The 27,305-nt window shown below is 31.6% G+C and overlaps 4 protein-coding genes across 7 annotated transcripts in view; 2 read left to right on the top strand and 2 right to left on the bottom strand.

The window, feature by feature from the left end:
- On the bottom strand, positions 1-10,733 carry LOC114942015 (uncharacterized). 2 transcript variants are annotated; one of them, XM_085486973.1, is made up of 15 exons: positions 10,105-10,733; positions 9,269-9,472; positions 8,890-9,187; positions 8,464-8,810; positions 7,800-8,385; positions 7,507-7,715; positions 7,277-7,414; positions 7,055-7,208; positions 6,762-6,966; positions 6,454-6,677; positions 5,970-6,359; positions 3,429-5,897; positions 1,653-3,226; positions 1,287-1,569; positions 1-1,199 (listed from the first exon to the last, which is right to left on the bottom strand). In XM_085486973.1, the coding sequence occupies exons 1-15, from the start codon at positions 10,203-10,205 to the stop codon at positions 492-494; spliced, it is 7,890 nt and encodes a 2,629-aa protein (XP_085343099.1). In that variant the 5' UTR covers positions 10,206-10,733; the 3' UTR covers positions 1-491. The 2 variants fall into 2 exon arrangements, with proteins under 2 accessions (XP_085343099.1, XP_029173097.2); XM_029317264.2 differs by having other exon boundaries at positions 1-1,205.
- Positions 10,734-11,314: 581 nt separating this feature from the next.
- On the top strand, positions 11,315-16,278 carry LOC114942044 (uncharacterized). Of its 2 annotated transcripts, none has more exons than XM_029317318.2 (5): positions 11,315-11,567; positions 12,901-15,257; positions 15,469-15,667; positions 15,747-15,896; positions 15,979-16,278. In XM_029317318.2, exons 1-5 carry the CDS (start codon positions 11,393-11,395, stop codon positions 16,014-16,016), a joined length of 2,919 nt encoding a protein of 972 aa, XP_029173151.2. In that variant the 5' UTR covers positions 11,315-11,392; the 3' UTR covers positions 16,017-16,278. The 2 variants fall into 2 exon arrangements, with proteins under 2 accessions (XP_029173151.2, XP_085343123.1); XM_085486997.1 differs by having other exon boundaries at positions 15,750-15,896.
- A 1,008-nt stretch (positions 16,279-17,286) lies between these two features.
- Positions 17,287-19,244, bottom strand: WDR79 (Telomerase Cajal body protein 1 homolog). The gene is made up of 5 exons (XM_029317319.2): positions 18,996-19,244; positions 18,303-18,832; positions 17,989-18,221; positions 17,669-17,902; positions 17,287-17,598 (listed from the first exon to the last, which is right to left on the bottom strand). Exons 1-5 carry the CDS (start codon positions 19,071-19,073, stop codon positions 17,384-17,386), a joined length of 1,290 nt encoding a protein of 429 aa, XP_029173152.1. The 5' UTR covers positions 19,074-19,244; the 3' UTR covers positions 17,287-17,383.
- Positions 19,245-19,775: 531 nt separating this feature from the next.
- if (integrin subunit alpha inflated) overlaps positions 19,776-27,305 on the top strand; it is an 86,439-nt gene continuing 78,909 nt past the window's right edge. Inside the window, exons 1-2 of one of the 2 annotated variants that reach the window (XM_029317315.2) lie at positions 19,776-19,852; positions 20,543-21,208. In XM_029317315.2, the coding sequence (XP_029173148.2) occupies positions 21,030-21,208 (179 nt within the window). In that variant the 5' untranslated portion in view covers positions 19,776-19,852; positions 20,543-21,029. The remainder of the gene's footprint in view (positions 19,853-20,542; positions 21,209-27,305) is intronic. The other variant, XM_029317316.2, reaches the window with a different exon arrangement.

Genomic DNA, 27,305 nt, shown 5'->3' on the forward strand with positions numbered 1-27,305 from the left:
TTTTGTTAATGTGTTTAAAAAAATAAAATTTTCTTTACTTTAAAAAAACATTTGGATCATTTCTCTTTTACAGAATTAATTCTATACAAACAAATTATTTTGCTTGAAAAGCATAGCAATATAAATTTCCGTTGCTCTATAATATATGCGACAAAATATGACCTGATATTGCGAGGATTAATGTAACTTTTAACACAGAAATGTTTTACAATCATGAGAAATATATCATTTAATAGACTTGCTGAATACTTACAGATAAAACGATTAAAACATCAATGGTAACAACTATAAAACAAAAATAATGAAGAAGCAATCATTAATTATGTGACGCAAATGAAAATGTTCATGACTATTATAATTAGAGTCAAATTATGAACTGTATAGAAATAAAAAAGTAAAGTGCAAAAATAATAATTTCAATATGAGACGTAACCATATTTTTATAATCAGTCATATTATTTGATAGTGAACCTAAAACTCGTAAGTCCGATCTATTCATTTTCTTTCTTTGTGACGAGTTTGTTTGTCATAGCTTCGTGATACGCGTTTAGCAGTTCTTGCGCGGTTAGTTTAGAACACACGCTTTTAAAAATATTAAGCAAACTGTCTTTGGATACTTCATCGTCCTCGATATGCTGGATAGTAAACTGAGACGTCCACAATTTGTCTAGGACGCGTCGAGCCAAAGTAGGAGATTGCTTTAACGCTTGTGCAATATTTTCCGAACTATTGTTTTGCAAAGCTATGTCCAGAACTACAGGGGCCGGAATAAGCTCCTCGTTCGCTACAGTATGGCTAATAATCACGTCCATCGGCAATCTTTGTAACATAGCATCCAAACTAGATAGTTCTGTCATGGGTTGCTTGATACCATCTTTGTCTTCCTGTTTCAATTTCTCCGAAAGCATCTCAACAAGTTCGGACGACGTGCATTTTTGACAGATCGCGCTTTTCACTTTGTTAAAATCGAAAACATTCAAAGACTCAGCTATACTAAGTTTCTTACTGTATACCTTAAGCACCTTATCAAAAAACTGTTTATCGTAACTGAAGATATCGGGCAACCTAAGGAGGACCTTGTTGACGCCACATGCCCGGCAGGCTGCTTTTAACGATGCATCACTAACTTGCTGTTTATTTTCCAAACCAAGCATTCTAATAGTTTCCTTCACCAGTTCTGTCTCTTTCAAATGTGCCATCTTTACCTAAAAAATAATTTCCTGCTAATTTATCCGATAACAACGATGTGTAATCGATATAATTGGTATAAGTTAAACAAAATTTACCTTGTATTGCAAAAGAATTGCCTCGGCACTGCATCTTCTAACTGCGCTTTCCAATACAAGATTTACGTCAATCTCATCCAGTAATTCCTCAAGCGCCATTTGAGACTCAACAGATCTTGTGACTTTTTGAACATTTGACGTCGCACAACTAATTTCGTCGGTACTAGTACCAACAGAGGAATGTGTAATGAGAAGTTCATCGTATGTATTTGAAGATTTAGCACGGCTTTTCGTTGTGTGCATGCTAACACTCGAAGATAATGATACTGCTTCATTCCTAGAGCTAAAAAATATAATAAAAACCATTATATGTAAATTATATGAGTATAGATTTTTTTATATTTTATAAAATAAAAAATTACGTACATTATGGTTTCAGAGAACGATGAGCCAATTGGCTCGGATTCAACATGATCTCTAGATATTTTAGATGAACCTTCAATAACGGTTGTCTCTTTCTGCTTGTTTCTTGTAGAAATATCAAATACTGATAAATCGGAATTTTTAGAACATGCAGGTTCCGATGAAATATCCATGTCGCTGGTAATAGATTCTGTTTTATCCAAGTATTCCGTAGGTGACCTCTCTCTCTGAAGGTTATTGGATTCATTTCTGGTAGATCGATGAAGTAACGCGTTACTTAAAGGTTCATCCTCGTCGTCTGTTGTGGATTCCATCTCGACATTAGGATCGTTAATTGATGCGTTTGACGTTTCGTCCATCGCTGACGAATGTATCCTTTTATAATTCAACTTCGTATCAGAGGATTCTGCTTGAAGAATAAACGTGTTTTCAAAATCTTTCAACACTCTCCTTACGAACGTAGGCTTTGGTACACCTTTCACGGGTATTCTGTTAATTTCGCGTTCCGATAATTGGGCAAGATCACCAATTGTGCGCAAGCTTCTATTCGAGAGATATGTACACAAGTTTCTCTTCCAAAGAGGATAAGTTAATCGTTCAACGATAATGTCGATAGGCATCATGCACGATGACAATGCTGGATAAATAGGCAGCTTAGATTCCAGAAACTCGGGATCAAGTTCCACGTTATTTTGTACCTCCTGGTTTTGAGTAGATTCTTGAGACATCGGTAAACTCGCGAATAAGGAATCCGTTACCGGTAAAGTGTCCTGTTCCATTATGTTCTCCGTCGCTTCTGTACTAGTACGTATCAGTTTTCCACAGAATACTTCGTCTGTATTCACAGTGGAATTTAACTCGGTAATATTTTGAAGATCTACAGTGTCTTCCATACTTGTCGTATTGTCATCTTTGGTAGATAAAGCCGCTATCACAGAATCATTGACCACGTTCAGTTTAATAGAGTCTACCGAATTATTTTGTACGGACGTATTAATATCATCGTTACTAATCTTGACTGATGCGATGTTATTCGTTGCATCCATTCCGTCAAAGATATCCTGTTGCGTTTCAGAATCTTCTGTTCCAACACAGTTCGCTGATGCAATGTCGACAAGATTTTTCGGATCTTCAGAAGGTAAAGCCTGATTTTCTGCGGCAAATGAATCTGCTGTTATTTCAATTTCCTGCGCTATTCCTAATTCCTCGGCGATCTTAATTCTCGTATGAGTATTTGCTTCAACGTTATCATTTTCTGGCAAATCGCTAGATGATCTCTTTATATCCATACCTTCAGAATATGCTTCAGATATTCTTGTTAGAGACTCATTTTTCTTATCGGTTTCCGAAACGGCTTCAGTATCATTTTCATTTTGAGACTCTTCAGTTACTAGTTTTTCTGTATCAAATGGTATAAGTTTAATCTTGGTCTGTTTGAATTTAACTGGAGAATCCTTTTTTGATATAGGACTGCGTGTTATAAAATATTTGTTAGTTTTTTGTTGAAATTCTATATTGGCTACTTCATAACCCATTTCCTTTGATACTGGTGGATCTGCAAAGCTCACTCGTTTTCGCTATAAATAAAAAATTTTTAATTAAATATATTTTATAAATACATAGAGATATAAGAGAGAAAGAAATATAAGAAACAATCGATATACAAATATGTAATACAAGATATATTATATAAAAGATAATCCTTAATTTAGAGATGTATTTTCGAGAGTATACATTCTGATACTGCATACTTATAATAATATAAATTGTATAAAATACCTTGTTAGGAGTTGAATCTAGATCTGCTTCTGGTACATTCGATCGTTGACGTTTAAGAATACTAGCACTTGGTGATGCGGTTAACGAAGGTGGATTAGCGCTTGACCATTCCAATATTGGTAGATCATCTTTTTCACACAAAGATGATATATTTCCTTCATTTTCTTTGTCACCTGAAAATTCCATCGATAAATAGTCCGATGTATTCTTGTCCAGTTTATTAAATGAAAGTTTCTCGCCATCGTTTCTCAAAGTAGTAAATGAATGTGATGAAGATGCACAATAATCGGCCGACTTCATATTACTGAAAATTTTCTCTTGTCGACTGCCAGAAGGTCCGCCTATTTTATCAATCTCTTTAGTTATCAGAGTCTTTTTACTCGTATCATTATCCGCATCCTTGGCTTTCAATTTTTTTACAGACGATTCATCTTCTACAGCCGGATTGTCACCTTCGAGTTGCGCTTGCTTTGTAACTAAACCTAGCATATGAGCAGCACGTCCTGTGAATGGTTTAAGTTTAGACAACACTTTAATACTGCTTTTCGGCGAAGAAAAATTTGTAGACTTGAGCGCTGACGAATTATCAACTGTTTTCTGACCTTCTGGAACTATAGTCTTTGTATTAGAACTATTAGTTTCCTGAATCGAGTCTTTATTTATACTATCTTTATTTCTTTCATTGTTTATTTCCATATTATCGTTAGGATCAGCTTCATCCGATTGTTCACATGGATCAGGTACAGTATTATCGTCAGAATCCATGGGAATAGATTCAGGTACATAATTTTTTTCCATAATTGCGTCAAAAGTTTTAACAGTAGCATTCTCCATTTTATTAATTTTAATAAAACATTGTTTCTCGCTGCACATTTTATCTAGTTTTATATCGGCATTAGAAATTTGTGAACTTTCTACAAAATCTTCAACTTCCTCTGAAGTTTGTTCACTTGGTTGTTCTGAAGATTCTACATCCAAGCTTTTAGAATTATTTGCATCAGACTTTTCATCTTCGGCTCTATTAATTGTAACATCTTGTATTGTTTGACTGGACGTTGGACTCATGTCTGTTAAATCTGTGTTCGAGTTTTTCAATTCAGGTACCTTGTCAATAGTATTACTGGATTTTTTCACATCTTTATTAACGTTTACATCACTCGTATTAACCTCTTCTGTCTGGAGCTGTCTGGTACTTCTTCTACCTCGTCTTTTAAATACTACTTGATCTGTATCATCTGTATCTTTTGTACTCTTCTCGTGCGTTTTTGAATATCTTTTTGATCCTTCTACAAATTTCGGATCTGAAGACTTCAGTTTGAAACTCTTATTGTCAGGTGTCCCGTACTTCCTTAATCCATGTTTCTTTCCTGCATCAATTTCTTGTGTCGACGTTTCTTTTTCTCCTTCATCCAAATGTTTGGCTCGACGACGATTAGCCGAATGGCAATCAAATACCATGTCGATTTTTAAACGAGTCATTTCATTTTTTACACGTTTCTGACTAATATTGTTTTTATCTATATCCGAAGAGTTACCACTACGTGAGTTTTCACCACTGTCGTCATTAAAATCTTGTCGCTTTCGACGTTGCATTTCGTCCGTGTCTAATTCAGTATCCGATAATTTACGCTTAAAACTTTTTCTAGCTTCATTAGAATTTTCTTTAATATCAGTATCATCGTCTGACTTCTGTTTATCATTTGTACCAGGTTTTTCCTGAATAGTCTTCATTCTCAATGATCTTGATGTATTTGCCACATTTGAATCTTTCTGACCTTCAACAGCTTCATCACTTTTTAATGATGAATTTAACTTCGTTATGCTATTACGACGTCGTCGTTTCATATTATCTAACATCGACGGAGATGATTGTCGTTCTTGTATTTTATCTTCAGGAAATTCCTCTCGTGATTCGAAATTCAATTTTTTTGAAATGGATGCTATTGTAGTTGTAGCATCCGTTTCTTCCTTCATTTCCGATGCAATATTTTCTTCATTGAAAGATTCTGTATGTGAAGCTGAATTTGCTTGTTTCGATATATCCATATTTTCTTCTTGTTTTTCATTTAAACTCCCTTTCTCAACTTCTTTCATCGAACCTTCATTTTGCTTAGCCTCAGCGATATTTTCCTCAATATTTCCATCCAATTCGCTGCTATGGGTATCAACTTTATCCATCATGTTAGAAGACTTTGATTGCATAATCTTATTTTCCTTGTTGGCGTCATTATCGATAAGTTTTTGAGTTACAGAATCGCTCTTTTTATCATTGATTTTATCTGTTTCATTAATATGTTTGATTTTAATATCAAACCATTGTTGCAAGTTTTGAGAGTTTTGCGAGGACGATTGAGAAAGATCATTATACAATGCTGGTATATCTTCCCTTTTCCTCTTTAAACTTTCTTTTTGGTGTTCAGTCAAACAATTAACATCAAATTTCAAATCTGTTTTTATAAACACATAATCCTACAAATAAATTAGAATATAGACAAACATATAAAAATGTATATAAAATGAAATAAGAAATATATTATTTACTTGCGAATCAGGTTCAGGTAGTATAAGCGTATTTTTATCATTCTTTTCTGGTGGCTTACTGGATACTGATTTTGTATTAGTAGATTTTCTATTCAAGAAACTCCCAGCTATACGTATCTCTTTTGTTTGTCCTGCTTCTGCTTTTTTCTTTGTTTCAGATTTTGTATGGGGTTTCTTTATTGTTTCTTCTATTTCATCTAAAATGCACTTAGCAGTACTGTCCAAGCAATCTTTAACTTCAAAAATAGATTGTGTAAAAGATCTTAAGTCTGGGTTCGGATGATTCAATGCAATTATAATTATTTCTTTAAACGACGATAAAAGTTCATGATTCAATTGTTTGCTAAGTCCTTTAAAAATACTAATTATATACTCCCACATGCTTGCAACCTATAAACAAAAGTTTATTAATATAAAGAGAATAGTTAGATAACAATGCAAAATCAAACTAAGCGCTTTATAAAAAACAATGGTGATATCATACTTCTTTAAAAAGTGCCTTTATTTGTGATGCAAGTATAAGTTTGATCACTGATTTACAACTATGCAGATACGATATTACTTTTCGTGGACTATGTCCATATACAGTGATAAGCATAGCTGATAACGTTTTCAAAGCAATTTCACAATTAAGATTTTGTGCATCATTAAGCGAAGTTATTATAACATCTTGTATGAGTTGTATAATGGATGGAATTTCATTTCGAGCTAAAACATGAATTATATACAGTAAATACTACAATAATCTATAAGCATTATTTCATGTAAAATATAATAATTGATTACACATACTTATTAAGGTTTCATAATCGAGAGTGCTCAATAAAACATCTAAACAATTTACAACAAAAGAACAACAATTTTTATTTGCATTTAAACACTCCCGCATCATATTTGCAGTATTCAGTAAGATTTCATTTGGCTTTACTTCACTCGAATCTGATTGCAATTCAAATTGTTTGTATAAAGCTTTCCATACCTTTGCCTCATTTTGTATCTGTAGCAAAATTATTAATGTATAAAATAAAGCTATTGCAAATATGTAGTAATAAAAATGTTAATATAAAATTATATCTATTATAAACCTGCTCAGGATTTTCCAAACATGTATACTGAAATGGAAGTGATAAAACTAATTTGATAGTTTTATAGTTATGTTCATTTCCATTAGCTTCACATTTTTTTAAATATTTTGTTAATATCTGTGCTACTACAGACCATAATTCGATGTAAGCTGTCCTGTAATACATTATTTATTTACATACATGCAAATATAAATTACAAATAAATTATATATTTTAACTTACGTATTTTCATGTGCGTCAATCGCTGATTTTAGATTTTCTATTATTGTTTCCAGAAATCCAAACACACCTGAGGAATATGTAAATTCTGGGCTTAAACATCGCTCCAGAAGGCACTTGATTGCATCGCTATTATAATCCCTGTAATATAGAAATAATAGATTATATAATATATATAAATAAAATACTATAAAGTATGAATATTGATTTTAATAAGTTTAATTTATACATACAAGATATACTTTGGCACTTCATCAAGTATTGGTGGTGATAAAAATTTTAATACCAATTCTGGTAAAGTATTATCGTGAAATTCAGTTTTTTCAATGATGTGCTTAACATCTGACAAAATTACATTGAAAATCATATCTTTTACCATAATTTTATCTATATGGTTTCCCAATTCAGTTATGACTAGTATCACATCTTTATACAGATGGTCCTGTAAAGGCATATAACACATTTGCTAAAATACACAAATATTTCATGTCATAAAAAATAGAAAAATTAAATATTTGTTAATAACCTTTATTTCAAGTTTTATATTTTTTATGTAATTCATCAAATTTGTCCATAATGTTTTACCGAGCTGAAAACGATTTTTCATTTCTTGATCTGTAAGTTGACCAAGAATAAGTAGGGCTTCTCCTACACTGTGTATAATGCTCTTAGAACATTCTTGAAACATCTCATCAGATATAGCATGAGGAAGTCTTTCTTCTAACATTGGAGCACAAACTGGAGATAGATCTTCCTTTGTAACAACTAATTGACACAAGGCATCTACAGCAACCACTTTTGTTCTAAAAAATCTTTTGCCTGGAGAGGCAACAACGTCAAATTTTGAAGAAAGCAGTGGTGTATCTCCAAGTGGTCCAAAACAATAGTTTAGAAATTGCGTGATAACAGGAGTAGCAAATTTTGCAATATCTTTATATAGTTTAACAATTAAGTGCCACCAAACTTCTAATTTTGTTAGTGCAATTAATTCGGTTTTACTGTTCTTAGTGTTTAACGGAATACAAAGTAACTTTATTCTTCTAGCAGTGGCGAGTTCTTGATGATCTAAAGCAAAATTGTCAATCAACAACTTCCATGAAAGGAATGCTTGTCTGCAATATAATAACAAATCTATTAGTTTTTTTTTTATATATAGTAAGAATATAATTAGAAAATTGTAGTAATCTTACCTGCGTATAATAGGATCAGTAGACTTGAAGGCCTTTTCCTCAACACTCAGTAAATTATTTATGAGACTAGCACCACGATGAAGATCAGTACCAAGGAACTGAATAGTAGTATTCCATTGAATAGTCCAATCTGGATCACATGCTGTTACTAACAGCAACATACGTTTACAATACGTGGATTGTAAATTGGTCTTATACTGTGTCCATAAGTCAGGATAATCTTTACGAATACGTAATGACGAGTTAGTTGCAACAGCTTGTTGCAAGACTTTCAAAGCAGGACCACGCTGACGCTTGTGTCCCATGTAGGCCAGTATTATAATCTTCTCCATTAATAATGTATCAAACTAAAACAAAACAAAAAAATATATATATAAGTATATAACATTTTTTCTAATCATAATTTAAAAAATTGTATATTTATACCCTCTGAACATTTTGATCAAACGTTATGGCAGCCAATCTGTACAATCTTCTCAAAAGAATAAGCGCATAAATGTTTGTATCTTCATCTAATTTTTGTTCATCCGATAAGGATTGGTGCTCAACCTTCGTCAACATTTGCAAATTATCTATGCATGCTGTTGGTGTTAACCATTCCATTAAATCAAGTTCTACATTCTGCATACAATCTTTAAAAAAACTTAAAGCTTGTGCATCATTGGCAGCTGCAGAAATAGCATTGTCATCCTCTACCACATCCAGTAACTTGAGTATTTTTAATCTACAATCAAAGAATATGGCATCTTGTTAAAATCTCCATAAATACGAATATTTATTATAACATAAATTTAACAAGACAAACCTTGTCCTTGTATCTGCTTGTAACATTGATTCAAAAATATGCAAAGGATGTGCTTTAAATTCTTTTACAATTGCATTAAGTGCACTCAATGCCTCGTTTTGCAAACTTCCTTCATGTTTTGTAAATGTTTCTATGACCACCCTGCACAAATCCTTGTAGCGTTCTTCTTTAATAGCACTACTTGATTCTAATTTTCTAGCTTGACTGCAATATAATAATATGTTAACGATCATTTTTCTACAAAGTGTCAGAACAAATTTTTATCATAGATGCAAATGCAATTTCTTTATCGAATACTATAGCTGTATATACATTGAACAATATATATTATAAATATAGATCTCTTAAATACAATATCGTTGCTCCATTTACTTAATTTTGCTAAACTTGCTCAATCTTTTTTGAATAAATGTAAATATAATATTTGAAATCATACATATTTGTCGTGCAATTATAAATTATAAATTTTTAATCTAATATATAATGTATACTATTTAAAATTTAATATATAATAAAATTTAATATATAATTTCACTATATGTGCAACACATCTTTTTTATAAATGTTTTTTGTTTTTAAATGTGGAATATTATTATAAATACAGAATGTACATCATAAAATTTAAGAGGGGAGCTTAATATCTAGTGATTCTCTTAACGACACATTAATTTACCCCACAAAGAGAGAAAAGAGGTTTTCGAATTCTCGAACACCTTGATCCGCTTTGTGAAATAAATAAATTGACATCAATTAAATGGTCACAATATCTCGCCTCTCTTCGTCTTGTCATGCCGAGCAAAGGATTTCACGAAGACGAGGTACTCGTGACAGTTTACCTGGAGATGTAGGTTAAAACTTCGCGCTTTTCCTTAGCATTGTTGTTCTCCTTCAACGTCTTCATAATCCTCGCGAAGGTCGTGCTCGTGATTGTGGCCATCTCTGGTCGCGTCTTCTGCCTTCCTATCTTTACCTCGCGACGATTACCGATCACTGTTCATCTCGAGCCCGGAGAACCGGCGCAGCTCGTTCCTCCACTTCCTCTTCTTCTTCCTGAATCGTTTTAAACGTGTGGCGAAATTCTTCCTCGTCCCGGAATGCGGGAAAAACTTTTGCGCCCGGGATGAATATGTCCGACAACACGATCGACGAAGCTTTACCACCGTTCTGTTCCGCGAGAAGGAGAGAGGTAGAAAGAGAAGAGAGAGAGAGAGAGAGAGAGAGAGAGAGAAAGAAGAGAGAGAGAGAAACCTCTGCGAACCCTCTTCCGCGTCGCGAATTGCGCAAATGGCACGTTTGCGCGATCCGTCCGGATGACGTTCCGCTTCTCTCGCAGACCCTTCTCGAGCGCGTCGTTCTCTTCCTCCCTCGGATATTATCTTCTTTTCGCAATTCTCTGTCGCTCAGATCGGCGATAAACAAAAATAAACCCTCGCATTTGTTTTGCCGCACGCTCAGTTCAGCTTCGCGCGCCAGCCGAAGTTTACAAAGGCGCTCGTGTTTGTAGGATTTTATTACATACATATGTCTCCGCCTTCGGTTAGCGTTCTCATTTTAGCGGGAAAAACAGAAGATAAGCCCGCAATAATATGTCCCACTGCGTAATCCGCCGTTCTATACGTGAAACAAAAAATTAGACATGATTATATATTATTGTAATAAAAAGAAGCTGTCAACTGTCTGATTTTTTTGGAGTTTTTTTGCCGAATATATATATATATATATATATTATATTTTATGATATATATATTTTATAATATATATACATATTTTTTTATAATATATATACATATTTTTTTAAAATACATATAAAATTCGCAAAAAGAAAAACAATTGAGACGAAGTTTGACGTTTGCGGATCGACCAATCAGAGCGAAGCAGCCGGCCAGCTGATTAGTCAATTCGTTAGTCGTGTAAGACGGCCTTTAGATTTCTTTATTTCCGATTTTTCGCGATCCAGCGGTTGGCAAGACTGATCTCACCATTTCGAATCGACCAATGGGAAGCAAGGCACGTCGCTACCTCTACGTTGAACGGCGCAATCATCAGTTTGAAGCGATTTTCAGTTGTATTGCCGTTGTTTGAGAGCACGTTCATTTCTGAGGATCCGTAAAATCGTATCGCAGAATGTCGGATTTTAAGCAGCAATATAAGAATCCCCGTGCAGGTTTTGGACACGTGGAGCAAAGTAGAATTCTACGTGCTTATAAACATGTAGAAAATCGTAAGGAAGTCAGAACGCGAGCCTTCCAGAATAATCGGCAATTAGAAGATGTATCCGAACCCGCCAGTCCGCAATCCAGTAAGTTGAAAGAGCTTCTAAATGTTGTAAAGCAACTGGTTTTTTTTTTATCTTGAAGCAGCTTTAGATATCGTTCATTCTTTTACTCTTATATGATATTTTTATCAGTGCTACATTTTTATTTTTTATTTGGGTCTGCTGCTCAAAAATCATTGGTACACAATTGATGCTTAAATATTACATATTAAATATTAAATAAAATGAACACAATTACATGCCGTATATTTGATAATTCTAAGTAAATTTTGATAGCTTTTATATATTTTAAGTTTGCTAATAGAATTTGATTTAATAGTGAGAAAATATAATGTTAATTATATAAAAATATATAAATGATTAAATATTATGTATATATGTGTATGCAATAGAAGTCGATTTCTTTATAAAGGATATCTAGAAATCAAACAATTAACCTTTGCCAATACATTTCTTTTAAATAGAAAAAATGTAATCAGTAAGACAAAATATAATCAGAAATGAAAAAATGTAAACATTGATTCAAAAATAATTTTATTTATTACATTATCACATATCACATATTAAAAAGAAGAAAATATGTTTAATTTTTTTAATATTTCGAAAAGAAGTCGATTTCTTTATAAAGGATATCTAGAAATCAAACAATTAACCTTTACCAATACATTTCTTTTAAATAGAAAAAATGTAATCAGTAAGACAAAATATAAACAGAAATGAAAAAATGTAAACATTGATTCAAAAATAATTTTATTTATTACATTATCACATATCACATATTAAAAAGAAGAAAATATGTTTAATTTTCTTAATATTTCGAAATGCTGTTTTCCATTTTTGATATAAGCATGATAAGAGAGATTGAATTTAATATATATAACTGTGTGATATTCATCTTGCTTTAATTTAGTATCAAACTGATCTTCATGATGAATTCTTTTCATAAATTAATTTCTGTTATGTATTTTCACTTTTACCTTGTATAATTTTGCACTCGTAAATAAATTGAGTAAGCTGAAATAAGAAATATAGCTACAATAAACAGATTGGATAAATATTGTCACTTTATTCTTATATATTTATTTTATTTATCAACAGTGAATTTGTGCTTTTGTCTTTATATTTATATTTTTATTATATCTTTTTAATTAAATTTTTGACTTAATGTTTATATAATTTTTCTTGTTTATATTCATAAAACATACTGATAAATGTTGATTATTTTATGTATGAAAACATCCTGTATATATGTGAAAGTAATAAATATCTTTTCTTTTCTTAACTTATCTATATTTATGGTAATTTATATAATGTTAAATTGACCAATCAAGAGTAAAAATGTATCTATTATTTTTAGCTAAAAATATCACGGATGTACGTATGAAAAAATTGATAAAGTGGAGGGAAGAACGCAGTAAGAAAAAGAAGCTGGAAAATGCCACAAAAAAACCTGCATTTAAAGTTGGTATTGTTCATCATTCTCTGTGTTCTCCTGTGATTCGAAGTAATACATCAACTGCAACTGCAACAACATCTAAGCAAGCAACACAGTCAAATGTTGCACAAAAACGGATTACAAAAGCTACAGAAAAACGATTATTAGCTAAAGCAGCTAAGCGATCAGCTACTACAAAGAATATACCTTCAACTTCAATAAAAAGTCCAATGAACATCAAGAAGCCGACATCTAATAAAAAGAAATCATTTGCTCCTCCTAATTATGAATTTAGACCACCATCTGGATTGCATAAAATGCCTCTATTTGGTACGATACTAATAGAACAAACTCCACAGGAGAAGGGAGATTTTTTCATACAAGACAAATTGACAGAATATAAACCAATTGATATAAAAGAACAGAAAGATGTATCACAAAAGTCGTATGCAAAAATCCCTGATACCAATAACACTACAACAAAATTTAAAACTACAAGTCCAAAGTTATTGTCAAATAAACGAAAATCGTCGGAGAGATTAAATAAGTCAATTTGTGAGCCACATAATGTTAAATTTGAATTAAACAAAACAGCTAAATCATCATTGAAAGAACAGACAATACAAGACTCCTCAATAAATGAATTTTTAGATAATACTAATATGAAAACACCCTCACAAAAGAGTATCTCAAGTGATACATCTTCTGGTAAAGAAAATTGTAATATGGAAGATCTTATTCTCTTTTCTCCATATCTCACACTAAGCCGCGGCAAGAAGAATGCTAGAAAAGAACGACAGCAGCGACTTGGCATTGGTTGCTTATCCTCCGATGAAATTCCAACCAAAGACACTGTAATGAAAAATTTAAATATATCTGTGGAAGAAGAGGAACGCACCGCACAGTACTTCAAGTTTCTATTGAACAAAGAAACGGAGAGACTTAAGGAACTTTGTAGAAAATGGTTGGACATTAAATTAGAAAAGGATATTCCAGATGATGCTATGTATGAAATACATCAAGCAGTAGGACAGACAAATTTGCTAATAAATAAAAAGTTTGAACGATTTCGTGGTTTAGTAGAAGACTGTGAAGTTGGAAGAGGAGAAAAACTGGTTACATGTAGAGATTTGCAAGGATTTTGGGATATGACATACATGGAAGTCAGGGATTGTGACTCACGTTTTGAAAAACTAGAGCAACGACGAAATAGAGGATGGCAAGAGGAAGAATGCACCATTGCTAAACGTGCTGCTAAAAAACAAGTGCCTATTAAAAAACAAATTGTATCTTCAAAGCCAAGTTCGCTACGATCATTAATCTTAGCTGCCAGAAAAAAGAAAATCGAAGCAAAAATATTAAATGAGGAAGATACAGAGTTGCAAGATACAAATATAAATGTGAAAGGTTCTACACCTTCCAAAAATAATAGAAGATCTGTAATTATTGATAATAATACTAATACTCAGCGTAGTACAAGAAAATCTAATTCTCATGATCTTACTTACAAACGCAAGTCAACTTCTGCTCGACGTGAAAGCTCTAGAACAAGCTTGGAACAGAAAGTGCAATCCAACAGTATGAGTCCATTTGTCACTATGAAGATAAGTCGAATGTGTAAAACACCAGAAGTTCAATTAGATGACACAATATCATATATTAATTCTGATCAAACACCTGGTAAAAGTATATTAAAGAAATCGGAAGAGTTAGCAGATAAAGAGATTCGTGTAAAATCTACACATAAAGTTAATTTTGATGATCAAATAGCTCTGAATGAAGTTCCTCTTGATGAAGAAATGCAGACTAAATTATTTTTATCTGCTGCTTTAAAGAAGATCGACAATTGCAATTTGGATGAATTAAGCCCACTAGACATTAACGCTGAAAGAAAATTAGACTTTGAAACCGAAGATTTTGATAGTTTTGATGATGTGGACGAAATTTCAGTCCAAATGCAAAGTTTAGTTGAAAAATCAAATAACTCTAAATTATCTATTCAAAATACCTTTAATTCTAGTGCACATTCATTTAATGACACAACATTCTCTCTGTCTGATAAAGAATCATCTTCAGATGTAAAAATATCTAAAAAAAAATCAAAACTAAATATAAATATTATACCTGCAACACCATTACCAACTCACAGCGAGACATTTATTACTGGCAATGAAACAATTTTAAATATGACAGACATGGAATATCATGATTCAGGAACAAGAATACTTAGAAATAGAACTATTGCGACAAATAATACTCCTAAAAATAATAGCAAAATGGTAAGTTATAGTGTTAATAATCATGTTAAATCTTTTTTAATATTTAGAATACCTAAATGTTATAATTATAGAATAACATCTTAATCAAATATAAAATATTTAATAACAATTTTTTGATGCATCTTGCACATAATACATCTATTATACATAAATATATTTATATAGTATTATAATATAATAAGTAGAAACTAATAAAAAAAGAAATTTTTAGATGACTCCAAAAAGAAGCATTGGTAAAAAGGAAAAGACCCCTGTAAAATCACGTAAAACAAGTTTATTAAAATCATCACAAAAGGATGAAAATAAATATCTGACAAATAAAGACAGTATAATAGAGATGGAAAAACCGATATTAATGGAAAATATCGATAAGAAAAGAAGATCTTCTCGAAAAAGCGTTGCATTTAGTGGTAATATTTTTTTCAATATATGTATATATATATTAGAAATCATATACATACGACTACGTAATATCATATTTTATTATAGCAGAAGCATGTGTAGCATGTGCTGAAAATAAACCAGTGCTACCTATGACTCCTCATTCGAAACGAAATCGTAGTAAGACACCTTCGAGACAAAGTCAAAGCAAACATGCGTTTGATAAAGATCTTATGTCATGGGATACACCGAAACATCGTAAGTTTTATCAATATATAATACAAAGTGTGTAATGATTATATAGCAAAATATTCTATTAATTAAAATTGATTGATTTTAGCTCCTAATAGAGTCACGAGATCAAGTTTGAAAAATTAATGATATAATATTAATATAAAAAATTTTAATTATAGTACATTACTTACATATTACAATTAATGCCTTTTCATTACTTAATAGTCACGAGATCAAATTTGAAAAATTAATGATATAAAATTTTTAATTTTAATATATAACTTACATATTACAATTAATGTCTTTTTATTACTTATATTAACATTTGTATATAATGTTGTATTTAATAGAGTAAATAACACTTATGTGTAATTAAATATTTACATAAAACTTAGTTTATTAAACACAGCATATAATAAATATATATTAATAAATATATATCAATATAAGTAATGAAAAAGCATTAATTGTAAACGTAAGCAATACGCTATAACTAAAAATTTTTATAGCATATAATATTTCAGTATCAGCAAGTACTTACACATTTACAATGAATATTCTTAAATTATAAACAGGCTAAGAAACTCGACTATTTTATAGTACATTAATTTATGTGCATACACATTGCTAATACAAATATTATATATTATAACAATTTTTATTTATAGTGTATTGCTTACACTTACAATTAATTATAACTTTTATTTAGTAATTTTTACATTTTTTATTACTCATAGTATTAGCTTGAAACAGTTCTTGTATTTTTTTTACTTTTATTTAATAATTTTAATTATATAATCCTACTTTTTATTATATATTTAAATGTCTATATCTAAAATTCTACAAGGGCACACGTGTATAAAATTCTATTACTTAAATAAAATCATAGTTTTAGTTTATTTACACTATTTGTGTGTTTAAAAAACTAAATATTTTTTACACTTACAATTAATTGTAAGTGTAAAAAATAATTTAAGAATATTTATTGTAAAATACATTTTTATAATTTTATATATCTGATATAATTTTTTTCTGAAATGGCATTTGTAGATCTGTGACTTTGTAGAATTTTAGATATAAACATTTAAATATATAATAAAAAAGTAGGATAAGATCATTAAAATTACTAAATAAAAGTAAAAAAAATACAAAAAAGAATACAAGAACTGTTTCAAGCTAATACTATGAGTAATAAAAAATATAATGTATAATTTTATAAATCGTACAAAATATTTAGTTTTTTAAACACACGAATATTGTAAATAAACTAAAACTATGATTTTATTAAGTAATAGAATTTTAGATATAGACATTTAAATATCTAATAAAAAAATAGGATTATATGATTACTAAAAAAAAAGTAAAAAAAATACAAAAAAAGAATACAAGGTATAAAAACTGTTTCAAATTAATATTATGAGTAATAAAAAATATGTATAATTCTATAAAGCGTACAAAATATTTAGTTTCTTTAACACACAAATACTGTAAATAAAACTATATTGTTTTATTTAAGAAGCCCACCACAGTCTTACACTATTGTCTCTATGATTTTTAGTACTACATTGTCTTTGTCCGGAAGTAGTTGCTATTATTGGTAAACTTCTATGTAAACTTGTTCCATTTATACAATCTTTAGACAACTTTATTTTATATTTTGGATTTAAATCTTCGTAATCTGTAATTTCTGGTAATTCCCACACAGTGATATTTCCATCAATACCACCTATAAAATAAATGATATTAATAAAATACACTATTCTTATTCTGTTATTATTTTATGTATACTAACTCACCAGAGATTATTTGTTTACTGTTAGGTGTGACAGCAAACTGTATTCTTTGATTAGTATCTGACTGTCTTCCTTGAAAAGAATAAAGAACAGTTCCAGGATTACGAAGATCCCAACATAAAAATTCATTATTTTTTCGAACAGCAGAGAATAATTTCATTCCACAAGAACTAAATTCAACTTGGGTTACACCACTTCCAGTTTGGAAAGTACAAAGTGGTCCATCTTTGTACAATCCTAAGATATACAAAGTATAAGTAAATACAATCAAAATACTTCAAGATTACCCTATAATAAGTAGCATTACAAATAGAAATACATACCAATATATTTAGAATATGTGCCAAGGGCAATTAGACCTGGCATAATTGGATTTTCACGAATACATGAGACTAACCCATTCATATTTGGAAAATCGTGTTTAAATTGAATGGTATTTGTTTGACGTCCAGGACGATCTGTATCAAAAGTTCTCACAGCATTTTTGAAGCCACACCATATTTCTTTTCCTGAATTTACAAATTGAACACTAAGAGAGGCTTCTATTTCATCCATTCTGAAAAAAAGATATTTTTACTTTTGAATCTCAAATAAATGTAAATATTGATACTAGATAAATTTAAATATTGATACTAACTGATTGTAAGGTTGATACGTTGCACGCAGTTCTCCTGTAAATGCATCCCACAAGTGAACAGGACTCTCTTTACTAGTACTAAGAAAGCAACATGTTATAGGTTCCCACGAACTCATAAAGGGATACCAGCAAACGTCATATATGAGACCTCCTTCTTTAACAGTCAGAGCAGACTTAAAATCAGTCTGCATAAAGTCAGATGAGAATTGACCAGAATATAACTCTCTGGGGAGTTCATATATACGTATCCTAAAGTCTTCTGATGGAACAAGTAAACATGTACCATCTGGGGACCATTGACAACCTTTTGTAAAATTTTCATATAAATCTGTAGGCTGATATTCTTTGGTAGCTATGCATAATGGTCTTGGTGCTCTAGACCAGTTGTATTGAATGCAGGTAGATTCTGCCAATTCATCATTTGAATTTGTATTTCTTGGCTCGGTGAAATTTACAAGTTCACTATTTTCTATTTCTTCTGACGTTGTAGGATTCGTTATTTCTTTTGAGAATGATGTATCATGTGTTTCCTATAATTTAATAATAGTATAAGTCTAAGATTGATATTAATTGCTATACAATTTGCTCGACTAATATTGCATGATATATTAAATGATTTGTCATGCAAATATCTATATACTTAAAAAAATATTATTAATTAATATAATTTGAAATATAATCTATTAAACTTACAGGTAAAGTATGAAGGCACATTTCATTTGAGGTTATATTTGTTTGCTTGCTAAATTGATCACAAATTTCACTATTCATTCTAGTGCATACAGTACACAAGCACGGGTTTTATATTTGATTACAACATAATTTTCACACGCTGTCTATATATTCTGGGGATCGAGTGTGTAACAGATCAATGACAAATGATTCTACTCTAACTCCATCACATTCCATTTCCATTTCCTCACTGTACGAAGAGATATCTTTTTCTTCTAAATTATTATTTTTTTTTATATTATATAAATAAAAATTACGAATAATATTATTTATTTTCATTGCCAAATTTTTTCTTACAGAAATTTTATATTATTTTGTGTACTCTAATTAGTATATTTTTTATTATTTTAATTCTAATTATTTTATTTTATGTATAGTATACAATATTGCCATAATTTTATTATTTTATTCTTTTCCATAGCTTTATTGTGTATGCAGAACTTTCTATTGATAATAAAAATAATGATTCCTATCTGTTATTTTTGTCATGTATCATAGCGTTTTCAAATAAAGCGGGTTTTATCAACTCGAGCTCGATCAATGCGATTGACCAATCACAACCATTTATTCGGAGAAATGGCTGTGATTGGTCGATGGCGCTAATAGTTCTTCATATTTTGATCGTGACGAAAATATACCTACAGTTAGCCATCTATATAACAGTATCTTGTCGATGGTGAAAATGGATGGTGGAAATCATAGACATACTTATTATGTCTATGGTGGAAATCGCGCGCGCGTTATATGCGTTAAAGTACGATTAGACAATTTTTTCAGTAAATATATGGTAAAAGCTCGTCCTGCCGCACGAATTAAAGGTATTAATTGCATATCTATTAGTAAATATAAGATTGGAAACAGTGTGAGATTATAATTTAAAAATATATTATGTTTCTAAACTTCATTCGAAATTATTAGCCTAGAGCTCCCTTGTAGAAAACTTGTCACTAATAACGCCAATTAATCACTTATATACAGTATATACTGATATACAGTAATTTAAGTACTCGAAATAATGATTATATAAGTACTCGAAATAAGTGATAAATTGGCGTTAGTAGTGATACATTTCTATAAGGGCTTTTCGTTAGAAAGAGAGAGAGAGTCTCATGTTAGATAGAAAAAAAATTTTCAATTCAATTCTACGTGAGAAAATACTAAGTTTTATCGAATACATAAGGTCGTTTATGCAATATATATATGCGTATATTAATAATTGATTGCTTAAATATATGTATATATATATATATCAACCATAGCAGTTGGAGCAGTTCATTAGTTAGCCACTATTTTTCTCTCTCTTCAAGCGTCTTCTTTTAATTTTCTTTCGTTTGATAAGCATAAGTTGCTTTCCATTTCCATATTAAAACTCAGATAAATCTCACTTTTGTATTTCCACAACATCTATGTTAAAGAAAGACAAAAGTGAGATTTATCTGAGTTTTGATATAAATATGGAAAGCATATATACAACTATTATCGTAATACATGTAATAAAATTGTAACAGATCGCGGGAATCCTGATTGACAGCAGCGCAGCGAGACATCTAATCGCAGAGCCGGCTCGAGGAACGGAGCTAAAATGCTCCGGCCGGCATCGCGCCGTGGGTGGGAGTCTCTCTGCGGCCGTCCTGAGCTGCAATAAGTGAGTGAGGAGACTACCCGAAAGAGCCGCGCGCTTCACTCAGTCTGTCCGCGGCCGTCCGTCAAGCAGACTTCTCCGGCTGCCTTCGTTTCCCTCCCGTCGTTTCGAAGACCTCGTGGAAGACACATGTCGTCGGCTGATGCAGCTGCTACCGGCTGTCGCGCGCGCGTCAACGCGTTAATATAGATATTCGCGATCGTCAAGTCCGATACGGTAGTATAGTATATAGTGTCGCGGGTGCATTTTTCGGCTTACGTTTTTAATTGTATATGTATATATATATATGAAAGTGACTCGATACGCGGTGACAGAGTGTTCGTAGTGCATCCGGTGACAGTTCAGCGGACAAGATGTGGCTGAGATTTTTCTGCAGCCTCCTTATCGGGCTCGTGGGCCTTGGATCGTCACCCCGATGCATCGTCAACGGCTTCAACGTGGAGACGAAACATTACGCGGTGTATCGCATGGAGGAGAGATCTATGTTTGGGTTCTCTGTGTCGACGTATCGTGATCAATTCGCCCGTGGATGGTAAGTTTTTAATATTTTATTATAATAATTTCTGAAAATGAGATGGAATAATAAAATAATAACTGTCCGTATTTTGCTCCGAATACTGGCTTGAAATAACACAATAAATAGCAGGTTTTGAATTTCTGTTGTTATATCTGAAATGTGTGACGATATAGGACATTTTATAATAAGATATAATATATTTAAAAGTATATAAATAGTAAGAAAAATTAAAACGAAAATCTCCTGATTATTGATTACAATGTGTCACCAAATGAATCTTGCTCACCAATCTTAAAAAAGCGTAGGATAATTCGATGACACATATGCGATACCTTAGAAAGAAAAGTATATATATGTATTGCATTATATCCCACATCCTCTCTTGCGTACATATATTACATTAATTCATATAGCGTCATAATCATGTCTTTCAATTTTTTTGGAATTATTAAATTATATTAAAATTATGTGAAGGGATGCAGAAAAATTGACTCTTTATAAAAATTGTTACGTAGACAATCGAACACTAATTTAAGTTATTTTCTACCTTAACTTTTTATGCATTTTTGAATTACTTTCTATATTTTAATCTTTGCATATTAAAAAATTTTTATAAATAAATGACTGCCACGTAAAAACGATACAATTCTAATATAACAGAATTAACAGAAAAAATGATTTTTTTTTATATGTAATTTTTAATATTTTAATATTTTTTATATTTTATCGTATTTCATGTATAATTTTTTCTTCTTATTAGGCAAATGTTGATTTACCAATCAATTTTCAAATGATTAATTTATCCAGCTGAAATAAAAAAAACATCGTATTGGACATTTTAAATTAGCACGTTACTTGTTTTTAATTTCTATGTAAATAATCATGAAACCAAAAAATTATTTTGGAGTTGCGTTTATTTTTTTATAAAAAAAGACAAATAATAATTTGCGCTTTATATGGAACGTATTAATTTATAAAAATATTTATTATCAAAAATATAGAATTTTTTTCTTATTTTATATTACGAAATAAATCGTCATACATTACGAGATAGAAAGATAACCCTGTCGTTTGGGAGTATCATCGAGCAGAATAAGAGTCTCGTGTTTCATCTCAGGCTTTAATAACGAGCGATAATCTTCCATCCATCACGGGTAAGTATAAGCTTGAGGGACACTTTAGTACGGTTGCAACCCTTAAAAAGCGTCACGGTTCTTTTGCTGCGTCGCGATCTGCTGCCTTTCGTTCTCGAATTTCGTGACTCACGCCCACGAATAAACGTTTCTGCTCCAGCTCTCGCGCGTCTCGACGACGATTATAAATAATATTGACGAAACGGGGAAACGCGGCTAATAGCTCAGCCCGCATCGTCAGAATCGGCGGGAAAATCATCGTCGACCCTAACAGTAGCACAATGGAATATTGTGTTTACGATCGCTTGTACACGTTCGCAGGCGATTAGCGATTAGCTGCGACCTATGAGCAGCGAAGCAGAGCAAATGAGTCTATTTTCGTAGCACAATAGCTTTCAGAATTGGAAAAAAAAATTTTTTGTCAAAGAAATCTACACGGAAAAAATTAGCTATTATAGCTAAATTTTAGCTGTTCATACACACAGCTATAGAATTCTCCGTTAAATTATAGTTAAAAAATATTAGTTACCATAGCTAAAATTTAGACATAATAACTAAAGTTTAAATTGTAGTAGAGACAGCAAAAATTTAGTTATGTGTGTGTGTGTGTGTGTGTGTGGTAATTAATTTTTTTCCGCGTATCATTGAATATAATTTTGAAAAAGAAATATTCAATAAATATTTTTTAAATTTAACTTAATACGTTGTTTATCAATGTTTATATAATTTTCTATTTAGACATGTATTTAAAGATCGTTATTATTCTAGAAAGATGAGAAAAAGGTATATTATCTTAATAAATAATATTACTGAAATGATGAAACATTAATAACGAAGAGGGAACAAGTCGGTGTTAAAAAGGCCGCAGGAAGTCCGGATTACACCGGGAGGTTTCGTAGGCGCTTATATTTAGGCCAGCTCGACGCGAGTTTTACGAGCTCTCGCGTTCGCGCGCTCGTTAATTCACCGTTCACGGGGATTAAAGCGCCCGCGATTGCCATTAAATCCCCGGAATAGAATGGGACCTCGTTATTTATACCTATCTGTTGATCGTTCGGCGTCCGATTCGATTTTTATCGCTCGTGTACAAACCAGCCGATATTCGCGAAATCTTAACTTATAGGATCGCGAATAAAAACGGGCCATAATTGGATCGAGACAAATTTAAATCTCGTACAAATTTATCGCGTAGCGAGAAAAAATAAATTTCTTCGTCGCGGATATCATCACCGGAAATAGCGGTCGGCGTGACCATTTAACCAGGTACGATGCTTTCAAATAGTAGGTACGAGACAATCCGTGATGCAGGATGTTAGGTCATCGCTACGACTGCACGGTGCATTATTTATGTGGGCGGTTCATCACTCTCGCGTCGCTCTGATTAATACTTTTGTAATCTGCGCGTTCGATCTACTACGATCTACTCTACATGATGTTATCTCCTTTTCACGGGTCTTTTCATTGATCGAATCCCTGTATTTAAACCTCACTCGACTGCATAAGCAGAGTGAAAAGAATCAATATGCTTTGTTTTAATAATATATTTATAGACAAATTTTAATATAAAATCTTGAAAATATTTTATTTTTTTAAATATTTTTTAAGAGAAAGAAATATGTTTTTATCTTAAATATTTATTTGAAATATATTTTCTTTTATATATGAAATTGCATAACTCAATCGTGTCATGTATATTAAAGTATATCGATTAAAAAACTGTTGAAGTTTGCTTAGTGATCTAATGACGAGTCACTGCAATATCTCTACGTATCTCTCGGTATTTTATATGTACATAAGTAGGTATATGCGCACATAATTTTTTTCTGAGCCACTGTAGTAGCAAGAGAGCTGAATATTTATATTTTACGACTAGAAACAGAAAGCTATTTCATAATATTAGATAGACAATCTTTATTTAAAACACATGAAACACGTATGAAATATTTTATGATAATATATATGAGCAAATATCAAACGTGAAAGAATCTTGTTTCGGAGAAGAATGAATTAAGATTTGGTCTCCCGTTGCGGCCTCATACATATGATTGGGAGCAGCGTGCATCTTGCATCCGATGCCACCTAATATCTACGAGCTAATATTAAGGTCCGCACAATGTGCCATTACCACCAGCGGTGGTAATCTCTTTCATATATCTGCTCGGTCGTACATATATTCATGTAATCTTCGTTTACCATTCATAAAAAAATGTAATACGATTACAATCACGCTCGCATACAACGCGAATGAGAGTTGCCGCGTAAATCTTATAGGAAATTTAAATTCGAAAAGAAAGAGATAATCTTTCTTCTCTCCCATGCGATTTATATATAATACATAAAATGCACTTTTATTAAATTATTAATATATTAATTATTAATATACTAATAACTATATATATATTAATATATTAAATTATTAACGTTTTATTAATATTTATTTTTATATTACACAATCAGAATTGCAAGCAGTTTAAATCTTACACAATCTCCCATTAATTCTTCGTTATTTTCAACGAATTATCTCTCGTGGATCAAAATAATTCGTTTGTTAATTTATCGTCACTTAATTTAATATATCTAATAATTGTTCGAAGCACGATGCATCGCGAGAACTATACACCAGGAAGTCTGAAGTAAGATGTATAAATGTCACAGCACATATAGCAGAACACGTATTGCGTGTGATTCATTTGTACGATCGTGTCTTTAAGAGGCGAACGCAGTCACGATCTCGCGAACATATACACAGTAAGGTGAGTAAATAGCGGAGATCGAATCATGCACGTCGTTTCACGCGAGCTGTTTCGATGACTCGTCCGTTTTCGCGAATTCGCCGATTATATACGTAGAAACCTGCTTGCGAACGAGTCGCGTACTAAATATAGAAATTATTTCACGACACCAAGTCTCGAACAAACGCTCAGAGCGTCGATAAGCCGTCGTAGTCGTGAGCGTTCAAGGCAAAATACGAGGCAAAATATCAGGAATGGCGCGATATCGGTCGTTTCCCACACACATTACTTATTACCGATCAAATTAATGCTGCGGGTAGAAGATTACTCCAATTACTAGATGGAAACCGCATGATTATATGATAAGTTAATTATATGTGATGTGTATTTTAATTACGTCACTGCGTCCTTCCTCTAGACACTTATATAGAATTCATATTATAATATTGCTTACGTCTCGCAAGGTAAAACGCTATAATACAAATCCAAACAACATTTTAATTAATTAATTGAGGCTGCAACTGTGGAGGCCGAATCTTAATTCAGTCTTCTCCGAAACAAGATTCCTTTAGTTCACGTTTGATATTTACTCATGTTATCATAAGCGTAATTTTGAGAAAAAAGTATATATATCATTATTTCTGAATATAATAAAAATAAAAAAAAATATATATATATAATATTTTACATACGCACACAAGAAAAATGTTTCAAATAATTTATTTATAAAATTAAAAAATAGGTTTGAGAAAATATTTAATTCGATATGCATCATCTCTTAAAGCATCATCTCGATATACGACAAATGGTTGACCTTAGTGTTAAATGCATCGTAAATTTAATATCAGCAATGATGTTGAAATTGCCTGGCGAAATGCATACGAATGATTTCATGACGCGGTGTCTATAGAACAAAGTAAACATGCCGATAAACGTAATGCGCTATTCAATACAAAACAATGGAATCAATATTGCTCGTTTCTCATTGTTATTTGCCTCGATGATTGAAATTGCTAATTGACGCGTATCACAACAACGCGGGAATATCGCTCGACTATTTCTTTAGAAAGAGAAATTAGCTCTCCTTTGTAAGTGTCCTTATCGGACAAAATGCTTCTCTTTGATATTCCGGAAAACGTAGTCTTCTTATCATCGACCGCTTCCATATGATAAATACACGATACGGTTTAACGACGATTCGCAACGAGCTTCATTTCATAAATTGTTCTATGCAAGACGATGCTCTGTATGAGAACAACATAATAAGTATTATGCAATTTTTCAGGACAATTTAGAAGAATTTAATACGAAAAAATACGGATATTCTTCTCTCTCTCTCTCTCTCTTTCTAATCTCTATTGAATTATTATGCCCACGCTTGCATAGGAAAATTATAGCAATCAACGTTTTTTCTTTCAAAGATGATTCTCATATGCGTTACAGGCCGGTTCATTCAACGAACGTTGCTAGTGCATAGCGTTACGTTCGCATAAAAAGTGCGGTGCTTACAACGCGTGTCGAGACAGAGAAGGAAATGAGGATTCAATTTCCTCGCCACTTCCGGCTGGTGAAATGAAAGTCGAGACAGATCGAACGTATTATTCGTTCTGGTTTTTTTTTCTTCTGGTTATTCCTTTTTCGATTAATTTATTCGCCGTTGCATCATGTCGCATCTCAACGTATCTGATACCGTACAACTTAACCGCGTCGTCGCGAAAGTCTGCCGTTTGTGGTACTAAAACCATGATATACGATGATTATGTGAGTCTTGTCTTGTGACTCTCTCGTAAGCGGAGATTTAAAGCAGCAGCTCTCTCAAAGTGTCACAACCTTTCGGATGAATTATGGAATGTACAAAATTATTATTATCGTGAAAACGCGGAATGGAAACGTGTATAAAAAAGTATAAGTGATATTTTATAAGGCGTTATAAAAGCATATTATTGACCCCCTTTATATTATTGTATGATATCGATTTAATTTATATTGGGAACTATATAGTTGTCTGAAGATACTGAAATATCGAATATAATCACGCATGATTTTTAAAATGGAAAATTTTTTAAAAAGAGACATCATCTATTACTTTTATTTAAAAACTTCAAGATATATAATATAATATACAATACATATTATTATATGTATATATATGTATATAGTATATGTACATATATTATATATCTTGAAATTATATATATACATATGTATATATGTATAGAGCATACATTCATAATTTCAATTACTATT

The sequence above is a fragment of the Nylanderia fulva genome, unplaced genomic scaffold (genome assembly GCF_048542155.1).
Source record: "Nylanderia fulva isolate GAGA-0341 unplaced genomic scaffold, ASM4854215v1 Scaffold5, whole genome shotgun sequence".
Lineage (NCBI taxonomy): Eukaryota > Metazoa > Arthropoda > Insecta > Hymenoptera > Formicidae > Nylanderia > Nylanderia fulva.